Raw genomic sequence first — 12,290 nt, forward strand, 5'->3', positions numbered from 1 at the left:
AGGTGTTCAGGGCCAGGTTGGATGGGGCCCTGGGCAGCCTTGTGTAGATCCAGGCCTGGAGGTTGGTGTCCCTGCCTGTGGCAGGGGGGTTGGAGCTCCATGATCCTTGGGGTCCCTTCCAACCCAGACCATTCTATGATTCTATGATTCTATGATTCTATGATTCTATGATCAGGTTGCTCAGAGCCCCTCCAACCTGACCCTGAATGCCTCCAGGGATGGGGCAACTTCCACCTCTCTGGGCAACCTGAGCCAGTGTCTTACCAACCTCAGCCTAAAATAATTCTTCCTTACATCTAGTCTGAATCTACCTTCTCTTTGTTTATAACCATTACCTCTTGTTCTACCACAACAGGCTCTACTAAACAGTCTGTCCCCATGTTTCTTACAAGCCCTTCTTATAAGGGTGTGTCCTGTTAATAAACTCAAGGAAATAAGAGAAAATAAATGGGCTTAAATTTAATTTTGTGTCTCTATGGGGTAAAATCATGATGTCAGGGTATTAAGAGTAAGTCTGAGTTCAGCTGTAGCTGGGCCAGGTCTGATGGAGGAGGAACTAACCTGTGGTAATTGGATTAATTAAATCTCAACAGTTTGGGGATGTGCTGCAGATCAGTCACAGGTTGGTGTGCTTGATGTTGGGATTTCTGGGTCTATATCTTCTTGTGGTTTTGCAGGGGGATGAGATTTTGCTCTGGCTCTGTGAGTTTGGATATATGTCTACAGCAGTTGTATTTGAGTTAATGTGTCTTGGCTGTGCTAGTGTGTTTCAGAGGGTTCAATGCTGTATTCCTCCAGCTATGCAGGCTTGGACCTGCCTGGGGAGCAAACAGAAGTAGCTTGTAACTCCCTGCAAAGCAGCATAGGCAGCTCTTGCCTGAGATTTGATGTCCTGGGTCCTGCAGGAAGGTAGGGCAGCTTGTTGTGTGGGTCCTTTCTGGTCTTTAAATGCTTCTGCTAGAGTAGTTGGTTTTGGCTGTGCTGCAGTGAATGCAGTGTGTGGGAAGCCGTGCTGCCATTGACTGTGTTACCTCTGCTCAATTGCTGCTGTTTTGTTGCTTGTTACTGTGATTTCCTGTTGTTTGAGGTGGGGCTTGGTACACTGCACCCTACGTAAGTCATCTGATGGCACTATTGAGTTTTAAATCCTCTTGGTGGTGAAGAAAGTTGTTTCTCACTTCTTGTTTTCCTTTCAAACCATGGTGAAGGCAGGGCTTTCTCTTCCTTCTCTTTTTGCTATTCATAGAAGGTTTGGGAAATTCTTGCTTTCAGTCTGAGACAATTCTTCTCTCAGCCTGTCAGGCTGTTGGTTTAAGTGAGATGCATATGTAGTTTTATTGCAGCTTTGAAATACAGATCGTGTTAATTTGAGATTTTAGAACTTTCTGGTCAAAGTGGGCTTGACTTCCAGACATGGATTCTTGCCAGATCCTGTATCCATAGGATAATTCAGGTTGTAGGATCATGGAATATACTGAGTTGGAAGGGACCCAGTAGGATCATTGAGTCCAATTTGAGAATCATGGTGTGTTATGTTGGAAGAGACCTTTAAAGGTCACCTAGTCCAACTTCCCTGCAGTGAGCAGGGACACCTTTAACTAGATCATACTGCTCAGAGCTTCATCAAGCCTGACCTTGAATGTCTCCAGGGATGCCAGTACCTCACCACCCTCATAGTAAAGGACTTAGGACTTCTTAGATCCTACACTCATAAGATAATTCATGTTGTAAGGGACCTCAAAAGATTATATATTCCAGCCTCCTGTTGAAAGTATGACACAGTTTAATGTTAGATGCTTATGTGAAGCAAGTAATCAGGGGTCCTTTTGAAATCAATTGTCTCTCAGAAAGTGATCCAGCACATTGCAAGGTTGACTGGTTTGCTTGCTCTCTGACATACCTCCTTTCCTCCACTGATTATAGAGGTAGTTTAAGTGACCCTTGTGGGCTCCTTACTAAGATTTCACATGGCTAAAGCTATGTGAGATGAGTGCCACACCAGATGATGTGTTGGGTAGCGAATTGGTGAACAGGAATCATGTCATGCTGCATCAGAACAACACATTGCTCATCTCTGACAGTCAGTGCCTCATGTCTCGCAGAAAGATCTGGGTGGTGGTGCTGCTTCAAATGCATTTCTACTTCCCAGGGTAATCAAGCTGCAGCTTTTCCACCCTGACCGATGCAGTGAAGCTGTACGAATTCTCATTATCCACAGAAACACCCAGTTTTCCCAAGTCAGCGCTGTTAGCAGGTCTGTCCTGCCTCTCAAGAGTGACCATCAGCATGGTGGTGCTACACCTCAGATGAATTTGGCCTTTGGGTCTGGGACACGGATTTATTTTAGCTTTGTCCTAGCATTGTAGACTAGCAACATCCTGTCTGCTGCTCATGGGGGCTGTTGATCTGCTCTGTAATTGCTCTTTTAGCCGGTGTTTTAGCTCTGAAAGGGCAGTTCACAAACACTAATGACTCTTTCAGGCCAGAGCTCAGGCTAGCTGTTCTTTACTAATGGCTGTTTTATCTGTTTATAAATACATTTAGGACACATTATTCTTCCATTCAGTAAAACCATCTGTAATTATTCCCTGTAATTGCTGGGTGAGGATAAAATGAATCAGCTATCAGGCTTTTACTGCTCCTGAACTCAAGCAAGGAGCAGTATATATTCCAGCCATGCTTCCAGGAAGATGTGAGCTCAGACAAAGAAAATAGTCCTGGTCCTTTGTTACTAATATATGAAAAATAGGCAACCTTCCTGTACAATTAATTATTGCCCTTCTAGGTCCAGCAAAACATTTTAAATGGGTGCTTAACTTCAAATCAGAGGGTGGTCCCATGGAAGTTAATAAAGACTATCTGCTTCGGCAGTTGTTTACTGGGATATTTGGAGATTCATCTTTGTTTGGCTTATTTTGTGGAGATCTTTATATTGCAAACCTGTATTAGCCTCACCTACTGTCCAGATGGTGCCTTAAGGTAGAAAAGTTGTCTGCACTGTTCTGTTTGCTGCACTATAGCTTCCCAAAGTCCAAAGAAACACCCCTGAAGATCACTTGCATTCATATGCAAGAATCCCAGTGGAGCATTTGTGTGATGACAAGCCTGTTGAGATCTAATGCAATAGGTGTTAGAGTTTAGGTAATTAATATCATTAACAGAACCTTTTCTCTGGTTGCTAGGAGTTCATGCTACCTTAGATAAATGCTGGAAAGGTCCTGTAACAGCTGTGAAACCTTCCCAGCTCTCCAAAGGACTTCAGTGGTCTACAGTACCCTAGTAAGATCATAGAATCATCAAGGTTGGAAAAGGCCTTCAAGATCATCGAGTCCAACTGTTAGCCCTACACCACCAAACCACTAAACTATCTCCTTAAAGCACATTGTCTAATTTTTAAATAACCCAGGGTTATCCACTCCACCATCTCCCTGGGCAAATAATGTGAATAATCTCCATTTCATAAGGAAAAAAGAGAGACCAGGGAAAGTAAAGTGCCCAGACTAGTAGCGTGAGAAGAGGACCCAGGACTAAATGGTTAAACCAGCCCTTGTGAGGGGGTGTGTGTGCAGGCACCATTTGTACCATTTAATCCTTAGCATGGTCCCTACTGCAGATTCGGGCAGCCCTCTCCCAGACAGTGCCTGGTCAGGCCTCAGGGGATTGGGATTTTCAGAATGTCACGTGGGTGATAGTAAAGGATTCAGTAGTGACAGGGAAGTGATTATTGAGGTTTCATGGATGCGACCCTTACTACAGAGTCTCAGGACCAGAGGACAGGCCAGGGTCTATTTTCTTTGCCAGTGCAGATTTAGCTCGATGCTGCTTCTTCTGGATCTCATGGGAACGATGTGCATCCTTTTTTTTTTTTGACAGAAGTAGATATGTTTAAGAGATTTTCAGCAGACTTTGTCTTTGATTGTTAGGTCTTGACTGGTAAAACTGCCTGGTGAAGCAGTAGGAAAAAAGCTTAACGGAATGTATCCTGCTGGGCTGTCATTCAGGAGAAGCAAGTTTCCAGTTCTTCTGTCTGTAACTCATCATGCAACTTTGGACAATATTTTTTTCCTACCTCTGTATTTCTCCAGTCTTGCCTTTGTCATTGATTTCTCAGCCTGCATAAATTATAGGCCTGTTATGCAATGGTGTCCCTGCTTGGATGGCTACTTTCCAAATGGTGAAAGAATTGGTGGCTGCGTATTTTTTTCACAGTCTCTTTCTTTTTATTTCTAGCTGTTAACAATTGATGACAATTTCTGTGGCCTGGATATGAATGCCCCCTTGGGAGTATCATCCATGGTACGAGGGCTTCCCATTTACACGGAGGATAGAGACAGAATGACATCTGTGATTGCCTATGTCTACAAGAACCACTCCCTGGCTTTTGTGGGCACCAAGAGTGGGAAGCTCAAGAAGGTAAGACCTAATGTGGTCCTCTAACTTAAACTTTCACGTTCTTATGGAGATTTGCAATATTGTGGTGTGACTGCAGCTGTTATACCAAGTCCACTGTCTGTTTTGAGGATAGCAGTTGTTTCAGTTGGTAAAAACCTGCTTTTCACCCTTGGGAGATAGAGATGATGTAAGAAAGGACAAAAATCCTTCTTCCAAATTGTTGTTCATCAGGAAGTGAATGTTTCTGAAGTCAAACCGCAGACGGATTTGATGCAGTTTACATCCGACTGAGTATTTCTGTGTTCAGACCATCTCTAATTAAGTAGTTGGTCACAGGGTATTTGTGCATGCTGGAGGAAAAACTGATTGTGGTTGAAGTTTATTAAGAAAGAGGATTCGTGCTCTGGAGATCTTTCTTTAGAGTAATGTGACTGGACTGTGATTTCACCACAAGTCAGCATGGGATTAGTGGTTGACCTGTTTAGGTCAGGCTGGGTGATTGTACTGGAGGAAGAGGTTTTTTTATCAAAAGAAACCTGTGTCTGGAGTGATAATGAGCATTATGCTTATGGCTGATGTCACATAAACCCAAATACAATAAAGGGTGTATTTATGTGTATTATAGTGCTTTCTCACTAAAACTATGGCCTTTGTTCTGTAGTTTGCCATGTAGAGAGTCTTGGGGGGTGGAAGCTGGGAATCATCTATTTTTGGTTTTCTTGAGGTATTAAACATGACCTCCTTATGCTAATGGTGAGCATCATCTCCATGTCATCTCCTATGTACCAATCTCACACTGTCTATCTGAACAACCTAAGGGTGTTGCAAATTATTGTATGTGTGAGGAGGCTTTGCCATAATAATGGAGATTGCTGAGAAGCTTGAAGAAGAGGTTGGGCAGAACCTTGAGGGCTGGGTGTTGATTCCTCTATGAAATCCTTTTGCAAATAAAACTTCCAAGTTGAGGAGAGGAAAGTGCTATGAAAAGGTGACCCACTGTGGCTTATGTATAGGATTGACAGAGCAGATGGAGAAGAAAGGGGGAATTTCTTCAGGGATGGTCTTCTGGAAGGTCTGAAATCTCTGGGTTTTGTTCCTTTACTTGTTTCTTCACTTAAAAAGAAAATCTGTACATTCAGATTGTGTTACCCCTGTGCTGAGGGGAGATTCTGTCCAGGGGAAAATGTCTCTGGATTTGTCCAACTGTGGAAAGGATTCTGCTGTTGCTTTTGGAAGGAGGGTTTTGGGGTTTGTTAGCAGTCTATTCAGGCATGTGTGAAAGGAGCCAAACTGGTTTTTAAACAGTTGAAATAAAAAAAATCTCCTCTCCTGACTAATTAATTTTTTCCCCATCATCTGTGATACCATAACAGACTGGTTGGTTCTCCAGTCAGTTTTGGGGGGGAAAGAAAATGGGATACCTGAGATCTGAATGGGAAATAACCAGAAGACCTAAAGGGTTAAGAGTGCCTGCTGCTTCCTTGCACTCACAGGCTTCTGGTTTTGCTTGTGGCTTCAGGAGAAGCAAACTCAGATGCAGCTCTGTCTGCCTTTGCAGGTCACAAGATCTCATTCCTTTTAAGAGGGGAAAACAGGAGAGAAAGATCTTAATGCTTTACGGAGCACGGTAAGGAGCAGGGAAAGCCTTATAGGGTAAAGAATGAGAAGAGGGGAGCTGAACTGGCTGATGTAATTTGAGAAAGCTTCATTTTATTCCCTTTTTCCTAATGTGCTGAGTGTTCTGTCTATGGTAGTGAACTCCTTGAGGCGGTGTGTCGGAGCAAGGTTGGGGTGGGGGTCTCGGGCTGAGATCTTCTTTGGCTACAAAGGAAAATAGATGGGGCTTCCCTGGACACTCAGGGTTGTTTTGGACTAGTTGATCAAGGTTCCTGGAAGCCTTCAGCTCCTGAAAGTTCAGCCCTGTCCTTACTCTGATTTCTGCAGTCGCTGCCTCTCCTTCACTTCTTTTCCTCCTTGAGAGCTCCTGAGGGTATCTGAGCTCAGGACACCAACCTGTTTTCCCTTCTGGATGCTAGACAAAGCCGCTTTGGCATTCAGGATTTTTACTTGGCATTCTTTGGCCCCTCTCAAAACTTCATGGGCTTTCGGAAACTTTGGTTTACACCTTGGCCCATCAATCAGGTGCTTTTGAATGGGAATCAAGGGAAGTACTGCATTGGTATTGCAATGCCAGCATAACCTGTTATGTTAGCATGAAGTTTGATTTATGTTGGTGGGTTTTTTTAAAAAAGAAGAATGCCTATGGGGAGATTGGGAGAAGCTTTGTAGGATTAGATGAAACACCATGTACCAATGGACAAAGACCCAGGATCTGACTTTTCTTTCCCTGCTTTCTGAGTCCTACTACACGTGGTACATATTGCTATTTCTCCTGGTGCAGTGCAGATACTAGGTCAAGCTGCAATGAAGTATTTTGGATAGAATGAAGAAAGGAGTTAGATTATCTTCAAGGTAGTAGGATCTACAGTTCTTGGAAGACTTGCAAACAATTACAAGATGGTTTTGGAGAAACTTTCCTTATTTTTCTTGCTGCTTCAGTCTTTTTTTTTTTTTCTCTATGTGTGTATTTTTACATGAAAGTGGCAGACTGTGGATCAGATTTTGATGTATGCAATCCCTGAATACTCTGCAAAATACCCACAGCCATAAAGCAATATCTGTTAGTTGATATACAAATGTCACATATGTCAAAGGAATTTATCCAGTGGCATACACACAACTGAAGTAAAATATTGTGCTTTGCAGGAACATATCATTAAAATGAAAACTAGCAGCATATCAGGAATCTGCCCATGTAACCAAGACAACAAAGACAGAAAGTAAAGGAAAAACCAAGATAGAGATAGGGTAGGGAAAGAGTGAGTGAAACAGGATGACAAGGTTGGCCCCAGCTATTTCGCTGCCCCAGGCAAAATACATTTTGTAACCCTCCCTCATTCACATAGCTACATGTGCAGACCAGCCACACTGAATAATGTGCTGTGGAAATATGCCTTCCAATTCTGCTGGCTTGTCCACAGCACAGCCTGGCCCTGCAGAATGAAGATATAAATAGGATAAAAATGCAGAGCTATGGAAAAGAAAAATTGTCCCGTCTGTATTTCATGTGTAGAAACCAGTGGCCTTGGATTAAAGACCTGATGGGTGCTGGTGGCATCATGGGGATGGAGTAGGGTGGCCCAGAGATGAGTGGGTTGGGAGAGAACCAGGTTTAACTCTTTCCTCTACCAGAAACTTGTGGTATTCCTTCATAACTCGCTTTCTCTCCTGCAAAGAGTAGGAAATATGTTGCTCAGTCAAAGAGGCATTGGAGAAAATCAATGCAGTAAAGGTGGTGAGGTGTGTGATCATATCAAAGAGCTCAACTAGACAAATCAGATCAGATGGAAAAACCAGCTCCTGACCACTTGTGGGCATTCAAATTCCTGCAGGACTTTTTAATGAGAAATACTTCATCTTGCAGTGCTTTTGGTCAGATCCCAGCATCTGTAATTTGCTTCTGTGCTGGTCAGTCTGTGGTGTTCTCTGGGCTTCCATACTGCATTGGTAAGTGTTGCCACAGCTTTAGTATGTGCCAGGCTGCCTGATGGGCTTCTTTGGCAGAGCGAACTCCTACGTATGGTGGGAAGTGCTTCAGAATAACTCTGTGGCTGAAAGTCAACCAGTACCCCTGTGAAAATTTAGGGATTGTTTTTGGGAGTTACAAAAAGCTCACTTGAGTTTAACAAATGTCTGTTTTGTCTCTCTACAAACAGCCTAGTAAACCATTGGGAATGGGAGTTATCCCTGGGTATGTGCTTCCTACAAACCACTTTGCTATAAAACAGCCAGGTGCTGAAAACCCTTTTTGTGTTGAGGGCTCCAGAGTTGGACACAATATTCCAGGTGAGGTGTCACCAGCAGAGCAGAGGGGCAGAATCCCCTCTCTTGATCTGCTGGCCACACTTCTTGGGGTGCAGCCCAGGATGCAGCTGGCCTTCTGTGGCCATTGGAAGGCACTGTTTTCCTTTTCCTGTGCACAGTCTCTGATTACATGCTTAGCTCTTTGCAGGAGAATCATAGAATCACAAAATGCTTTGGGTTGGAAGGGACCTCAAAGCTCATATAGTTACAACCCCCCTGCCATGGGCAGGGATACCCTCACTAGATCAGGCTGCTCAAGTCCCCATCCAACTTGGCCTTGAATGCCTCCAGGGCTGGAGGCAGCCACCACCCTGCGCTGGGGCCTCACCACTCTCATAGTGAAGAATTTCTTCCTAATATTCAATCTAAATCTGCCCCCTTCTAATTTAAAACCATTCCCCCATAACCTATCACTCCATGCCCTTCTACAAAGTCCCAAACCAGTTTTCTTGTGGGCCCCTTTAAGTACTGGAAGGCCACTGTAAGGTGGACATGGTCTAGAGGTGAACTAGGCAGGGTTAGGCTGTGATTGGACTTGATCATCTTAAAGGTCTCTTCCAACCTAAGTGATTCTACGATTCTCCCCTTCATTTCTCCAGCCTGAACAACCCCAACTCTCTCAGCCTGAAAACTGGAGATACACCCATGGTTTTGTATGCTTGTTTTAGGGGATTTTGTAGTATATCTGGCAAAACTATGTGCCACTATTACCTGTCATCACTGAGGGAGCGTAGCAGTGTTCAGTATTCCTTCCCTAGGCATTTAATTTATGGGTCGTTGTTTTTGTATAGAGAGTTTCCAGTAAAAGCAGTACAACTTACCTGCAAATATTGTGTGTGTAAGCTGAAAGTGTAAAGGGCAACTTGATTTTACAAATGTCAACTTGGGAACAGCCCTAGGAATGAAAAAAAAAACCAAATCCTTTTGTCCATTTCAAAGTGTTTATTTGCAATGATTTACATTTCTCTCAGACTTCTCCATAAGAAAGAATTTAATTCCATCAAAATATTTCACTCAAAGCCTTTTCTGTCCTGAACTCCTTGCAGAGAAAGAAATTTGGCTTAAAACCAAAGTCTTTCCACTCTGTGGCCTGTATTTAATTTTTCATAAAATCCCATCAGCCTGAGGTCTTTGAATGGTTTTTTAGATTCAGACTGCCATTCAGGGTGAAGGTTTTGATCCAGATCAGACAGCTCTGAAATCTGGCTAGTACTTCCCACCAGGTATCACCTCTGTTTAGTAGAAAATTCTTAGTATCAACGAGTTTCATGAACCACCCTCCGGATTACCCTAAACCCTCAAGACCTTGCTTTCTTTGGATCCAGAGACAAAACACCATAGGGAGATCTTTAGATCTAAAAGCTTGGATTTGCAGTTCTCATTTTGGCCCATCTCGCAATTGCGTTGAGGAAGGTTGGCTTTCTCACATAGATAATTGGATTGGAAAGTACAGGCAAGTCTGAGCTCCTGCCAATTTCTGGCCATGTAGCTGCAGCTATTCTGTCCCACTGGATGGCTGACAGCTCTCAGCTTAGATGCTGCAGTGGGGTTTACAGCTATTGAAGGAATTAGCCTATGGCTTGGAGAAGACACACCTTGATCTATGGTAGAAGTGTAGAGTCATCAAATGCATTAGGCTGGAAGGGCCTTTAAAGGCTGTCTAGTCCAACCCTCCTACAGTAAGCAGGGTCATCTTCACTAGATTAGGTTGCTCAGAGCTTCATCAACTCTGATCTTGAATGCCTCCAGGGATGGGTAGTTTCAAGACTGCTTCAGCAAGGCAACATTGAAGGACACCCAGGCCTGCTGCTGATTGCTGTGATGGGTAATCGTGCTACAGTTGTTGCCCCCTCACATGTGGGGTGACATTCTTTTCCAAAGCAGGGTTCATCTCATTTAGTGTGAGAGAGCAGATGAATCCTGGTGGGACTGGCAGTGTGTCAGGTCCTTCCACTAAGCTAGATTGCTCTCAAGTGCCGTAAGTAGGCAACAGAGGAATGAAATGGAGTTACGGAATCACAGACTGACAGGGGTTGGAAGGGACCTCTCCATATGATCTAGCTCAACCCCCTACCAGAGCAGGTTCCTCCTGATCAGGCTGCACAAGACAGCATCCAGGATCATGAGGTTTAAATGTTTCCAGAGATGGAGACTTCACAACCTCTCTAAGCAACCTGTCCCAGGGCTCTGCCACCCTCCCAGGAAAGAAGTTTCTTCTAATGTTTAGGTGGAACTCCCTCTATTCCAGTTTGTGCCCATCGCCTCTTGTCCTGTCCCTGGGCATCACTGAACAAAGACTGACCCCATCCTCCTGACCCTCACCCTGCAAGTATTAATAAGTATTGATAAGTTCCCCCCTCAGTCTTCTCTTCTCTGGGCTAAAAATCCCAAGTCCTTCAGCCCCTCTTCATAAGGGAGATATTTTTGTCCCCTCATCTTTGTAGCCTGTTTTTGTACCTTCATCAAATAACTCCTTGTCCTTCTTGACCCAGGGAGCCTAAAACTGGACATAATACTCCAGTTTTTCATGAAAATAAAATAGTTGAGCAAGGTGAAAGGGTGTAAGAGATGGGCAGAGACCCACAGAGTTCTGTGTGGGTTGGTGATATGATGGTGAACCCACATGGAGAGGAGTATCTTCCTTTTCTCCTCTGATAGCTCACTTCTCACCCAAGGAACACTAACTAATGAGAGAGCCCTACCATGCCCAGATTTTCTGTCTCATGGTGACTGCAGGCAAAGACAGAGATCCTCACTGTTTTTCCCCAAGCAAGGGGGCTTCTAAGTATGCACAAGACAAGAAGCCTTGCTAGGTTTTGATATTCCCTGGAGGATATTCTGCTGCTGACAGCTCTGTGTGAATGTCAGCTGGGAAACTTTGCTTCCTTCTCCTTCCCTCTGCTGCTTTGAAAGAGTCAAGGGTTGTTTTTTTTTTTAAATTTTAATTTTTTCTATTTTTTTCCCCAAACTGTTTGGCAAGTGGACTTGACTGCTCGGAAAACATGCTGTAGAGGCTCTGGCTCCTGCTGGGAAGCTGGTTTCTGCAAGAGGAGCTTGTTCACCCTGGCCTCTCCTCACAGCTTCCTAAATCAGCGGGAGTCCGAGTGCTTCACTCACTTGTGATGGAGTGATACTGCTTCCCATCTGTATTTGACGTCTGTGAAGGCTGCAGTTGTCTGTGTCCTGCATTGATATATAGTCCCCCTTTAAGAGGTTGTTGCCAGCTTAGGTGCCTGAAGAGTAGTTCAGTTTCCTGGCTGTAGCATTTGGAAAGCTGTGATTTTGGTGTCTGTGGTGTACTTGGCAATTGATGCTCATGGTGGGTGTAGCATCCAGCCCTGAAAGGGTTGATGATGAGAAGCTATGTGGACATGAAATAGTGACACCCATCTGTCATGTAAAAGCCATTGACTGGTGATACTGGAGTCCAACATGACCGTAAAAGTCATGTTGGAGGATGTGAGCTGCCTGGGCTAGAATGCTCTTGAGTGTGGAGCTGTTTGGTGTAGTAGGGAAAATGTATTGGAGGAAGAAGAAAGCAATAAGCAGTCCCAAGATTTCCTCTGGCATTTCAGGTGGGGTGCTCTCATGATCACTCCTTAGAGTGTGCTCCAAGGCTAAGACAGTGTGGAAGGGCAGAGAGCTGGTTTTTGAGCATACAGCTGGGTGATCAGGTACTAACTCCATAGGTGAAATCAAAGATGCAGGACTTGTGCATCCTGGTCATAAGCTGCTGTGCTGCCTCTCTTCCCCTGCTGCTGCAAAGCCTTGCAGCTGGGTGGGCATCTTTCCATTGCACTTCACCTGTCACCAGCTAGAGGCCAAATGAGGTGGGAAGCAGGTCTCCCTGTGCCATCTGTTCATTCCAGAGCTGCAGTCCATTGGGATAACTTGGCAAAACAACAGATCTACCATCCAGAAGGACCCAGATGGGATGGAGCAGTGGAGTTGGCAGGTACTCATTTGAGAAGTGT

General features: G+C 44.3%; 1 protein-coding gene across 1 annotated transcript in view; it reads left to right on the forward strand.

Annotated features, from left to right (window-relative positions):
* The window catches only part of PLXNA4 (plexin A4), a gene marked incomplete at both ends in the record, with an annotated part of 461,339 nt that overhangs the window by 18,695 nt on the left and 430,354 nt on the right, over positions 1 to 12,290 (forward strand). Inside the window, one exon of the mRNA XM_084267731.1 lies at positions 4,231 to 4,413. Coding sequence (XP_084123857.1) covers positions 4,231 to 4,413 — 183 coding nt within the window. The remainder of the gene's footprint in view (positions 1 to 4,230; positions 4,414 to 12,290) is intronic.

The sequence above is a fragment of the Gallinula chloropus genome (assembly GCF_964237585.1).
Source record: "Gallinula chloropus genome assembly, chromosome: 1".
In the NCBI taxonomy this organism is placed as follows: domain Eukaryota; kingdom Metazoa; phylum Chordata; class Aves; order Gruiformes; family Rallidae; genus Gallinula; species Gallinula chloropus.